Here is a 3918-nt window from a genome sequence, read left to right as displayed (position 1 = left end):
CTAACTGAATTGTTAAGAACATAAAAAGAGCCCTGCTGGATCAGACCAAGGGTCCATCTAGTCCAGCAGTCTGTTGACATGGTGGCCAACCAGCTGCCCACAGGAAACCCACAAGCAAGACATGAGTGTAATAGCACCCTCCCACCCATGTTCCCCAGCAACTGGTGTACACAGGCATGCTGCCTCTGATACTGGACGTAGCACATAGTCATCAAGATTAATAGCCACTGATGGCCTTCTCCTCCAGGATTTGTCTAACCCCCTTATAAAGCCATCCAAAGTGGTGGCCATCACTACATCTTGTGGAAGTGAATTCCATAGTTTAATTATGCGTCGTTGTGTGAAGAAGTACTTCTTTTTATCTGTTCTGAATCTTCTACAGCTTCATGGGATGACCCCTTGGGTTCTAGTATTATGGGGGGGGATTCTCCCTAACCACGTTCTCCACACCATGCATAACTGTGTACACCACGTTCCCCACACCCATGCATCTCTCTCTGCCTCTCCACCTCTCTGCCCGCCTGCCCTGTGCCGGCCCTCCTTGCTGCTGCTGCTCCACCAGCTTCTGCCACCCGTGCCTCACTGCACAGTTCCTCCACCGCCAGGGGGACTGTGCCAGCCTTGAACGTGCCCACATGAGTGGTGGCTGGCTGGTACTGCTGGTGACTAAGACTTAACTCCCTGGAAGATGACCCTTTAAAAAGAAAAGAAAAGAAAAAGAAATACAGGGAAACTTTTAGCTGTGGCAAAAGCCGCTGGACCTTCCTGTCAAACTTGGTAGGGTCATCAACTACCTCTGAAGGGGCTACCACCCTGTCCCCAAAGTTCATGTCCTTATATTAAAAAGAAAAAAACACCTACTCACTTTTGCTGATTTTCCAAGACATTTTGCCTGTCACGTGGTTTCCCTTGTGTACATCAAATGACCATGAGAAGAATATGATCAGGCGAGGCTATATGCATTGTTTTAAAAAAAAATGTTTGCTTCAATTTACCCTTCCTTTTACAAATGGGGAAAAGGGCTGCCAAAATGATCAGGGAACTGGAACAACTCCTCTATAAAGAAAGGCGTCAATGTTTGGGCTATTTAATTTAGAAAAAAGGCCAATAATGGGGGAGGTTTATAAAATTATATGGAGTAGAGAAAGTGGAGCAGTGCAATAAATAAGCTCCACTGAGTTTAGGTACTCAGGTACTTAATGCCAGGTAATGTGTATTGCAGCCAAAGAGAGGTTTAACTTTTTTCTTCCCTTAATGAGAAGAGCCTCAGGTCATCCAGTGGCACTGAATAGAAGCAGATTCAGGACAGACAAAAGGAAAGTACCAGGGGAGAGGGGTTATTTTGCACTTCAAAAATACCAATGCCAGATATCAGGTGATAGTGACCTCCTAATTGTCTCCTTAAACCCGTTTCTGATTAGGAGTGCTAATCCCCTGTGTGGCTTGACAGGGTTTTTTTAACCTTTTGTTTTACTTTTAGAGAAAAGGAAACTTTTGTCTGAAATTTCGCAGTTTCAGTCATCTCCACAGGGGCTGCCACATCCCCAAATTTCATGCACTTATGAAGAAGCACAAAAAAATTATAGCTCTTTGCTTTGCCAGATTTCCTTGAAAAAAGCAAATTTTACCTGTGGCTACCACAAAAACTACCAGACCTATGTGTCTGAAACTTGGCAGATTCAATCACCTCCCTAGGGAATGTCAGGTCTCCAGATTTCAGGTATGTAGCGTAAAAACTAAAAAAATTGTGTCCGTTTCTGTTTTCCAGTGCAAGTCAATGGGGAAATGAATAATTCGGATTTCTGAATCTTGATTCAGATCCAGGGTCTGAATTGGGTCAGCTTCAGTCCAAATCAGTCCAAGGCAGATTGGGGCCCAATCCAAATCCCTGAATCATCCTCCAAATTGGGTTGGGCTGGAGGGGGCGTCTGTGCACAACCCTACTTTTTAAAGCTAAAAACTTTCCCTACGCGAATGGCTCCAAAGAGAAAGACAAAAACACTTTATTTATTGAAACAACTCCTTTATCAGTATGAAGAGACATTTGAAACAGTGAGAACTAATAGGGCATCTACTTCCCTAAACAAAGAACTAGGAAGTAATGACCAAACACTGCATCAATACATGGAAGGATATGTAGAATAAGGTCTTCACTTCATAGCAACAGAACAAGTCAGTATCTAAGGAAAAGCAACAATAACCATAAACTAGTATAACTACCCATGGACTTCTGTACAAAGGAAAGGACAAAGAAAAGGTCTGTATTCTCCCATGGTACAGTGAGACGTGGCTCCAATATGTAGCAAATGGTGTCTGAGTCAACAGTTGGTTGTGTCACAGATATTCAAGGCACACGCTATATTCCTAGAAGTTGCTTGCATGCATGACACAATCTTAGCCCCCACCAATTCAACAGGCAGTATTTGTGTTGATCTGATTTGGTATCATCAGTTTTGTTTGAAAAAATACGTTTCACCTTGCAACTTTAAAGCTTTTCCCTTTATCTTCGTTCATCCTCAGTCAATGTTGTCTCTCCACCATCCAACATTGCCGTCCTACTTTCTCCCTCTAAATATCACCTTCTTGAGGGCACCCTGCATGTCTGCATTCCTTAGGCTGTAGATGAAGGGATTGAGCATTGGAGTGAGGAAAGTGTACATGATGGCAGCCACCCGGTCCCTGACAGCTGTGTAGTTGGACAAGGGGCGGAGGTAAACCCAGATAATGCTCCCATAGAAGAGGGTGACCACTGTCATGTGAGATCCACAGGTCGAGAAGGCCTTGAACTTTCCTTTGGCTGAAGGCACCTGCAGCACAGTTGCCAGGATGCGGACATAGGAGATTACCACGCAGATGAAGGGGGTCATCAGGACAGCCAAGGCTTCGGTCATTCCCAGCAGCTCAATGATGCTGGTGTCAGAACAAGAGAGCTTCAGTAAAGGCTGGAGGTCACAGAAATAATGAGGGATCCTGTTAGAAGAAGCACAGAAGGTCAGGCAGGAGACGAGGATGGTCTGGAGGAGGGAGTGGACATGGGAGACTAAGCAAGAGCCAGCCAAGAGCAGCAGGCAGAGCTGGTGGCTCATAACGGTGGTGTAGTGGAGAGGGTTGCAGATGGCTACATAGCGGTCAATAGCCATGGCTGCCAAGAGGTAGCTGTCAGTGTTCCCCAAGGCCAAGAAGAAGTACATCTGAGTAAGGCAACCAGTGTAGGAGATGACCCCTGCTCTGCCATGCCCACCATGTAAGCTCAGCAACATGGTGGGGGTGATGACGGAGATGAAGCCCACGTCCACCAAAGACAAACAGCTGAGGAAGAAGTACATGGGGGTGTGAGTGAGGCGAGCTTCAGACCAGATTGCAACCACAGTAAGGATGTTCCCTGTCACTGTCATAGCATACATGGCCAGGAACAAGGCAAAGAGGGGCGTCTGCAGTTCCAGTCTATCCGAGAGGCCCAGCAAGATGAACTCAGAGGCAATGGTTTGGTTCTGTTGCCCATCCATGGGCAGAATTAAGAGGGACCCATGACACCTTCAAGCACAGGAACTGCAACAACTGGGCCACTGGTCTCCATGTGCCTGAAGTGAACAAGGATATAGTTAATGGCCCATCTGTACTCCACACGGAGTTGTGTCTATATTCTACCCAACCTCCCATCCATTGCTAACCAGGAAAACCACAAAACTGGAGTACAAATTCTTTATGAAAAACAATACAAGATGTACCAACATTCTCATATGGCATAACCTTGCTCAACCAACGTTTTCAAAATACATCTTTTTAGGGAAAAGATCAGTTTGCATAATTCATTCATTTCTTCGATAACATATCAGTTAATTTGTCCACACAAGCAATTTCCAGTACTTTTAGGATGCAGTCCTAGGCATGTCTACTCAGAAGTAAGTTCCGTGGAGT

General features: G+C 45.4%; 1 protein-coding gene across 1 annotated transcript; it reads right to left on the bottom strand.

The window, feature by feature from the left end:
* Nucleotides 1-2555: 2555 nt before the first annotated feature.
* LOC146353352 (olfactory receptor 1L4-like) lies at nucleotides 2556-3506 on the bottom strand. Its single transcript, XM_084832229.1, has one exon. The coding sequence runs from the start codon at nucleotides 3504-3506 to the stop codon at nucleotides 2556-2558; it is 951 nt and encodes a 316-aa protein (XP_084688355.1).
* Nucleotides 3507-3918: the final 412 nt, after the last annotated feature.

This window comes from Heloderma suspectum, chromosome 2 (assembly GCF_057233095.1).
Source record: "Heloderma suspectum isolate Gila_16-S chromosome 2, 16-S_ref, whole genome shotgun sequence".
Classification (NCBI taxonomy): Eukaryota; Metazoa; Chordata; class Lepidosauria; order Squamata; family Helodermatidae; genus Heloderma; species Heloderma suspectum.
Note: the sequence above shows the minus strand (reverse complement) of the source record. Positions and strands in the feature narration are given on the sequence as shown.

Bases quoted from the DNA above. Each gene is read 5' to 3' on its own strand.
- LOC146353352 (XM_084832229.1), bottom strand. From the start codon at position 3,506: ATGGATGGGCAACAGAACCAAACCATTGCCTCTGAGTTCATCTTGCTG.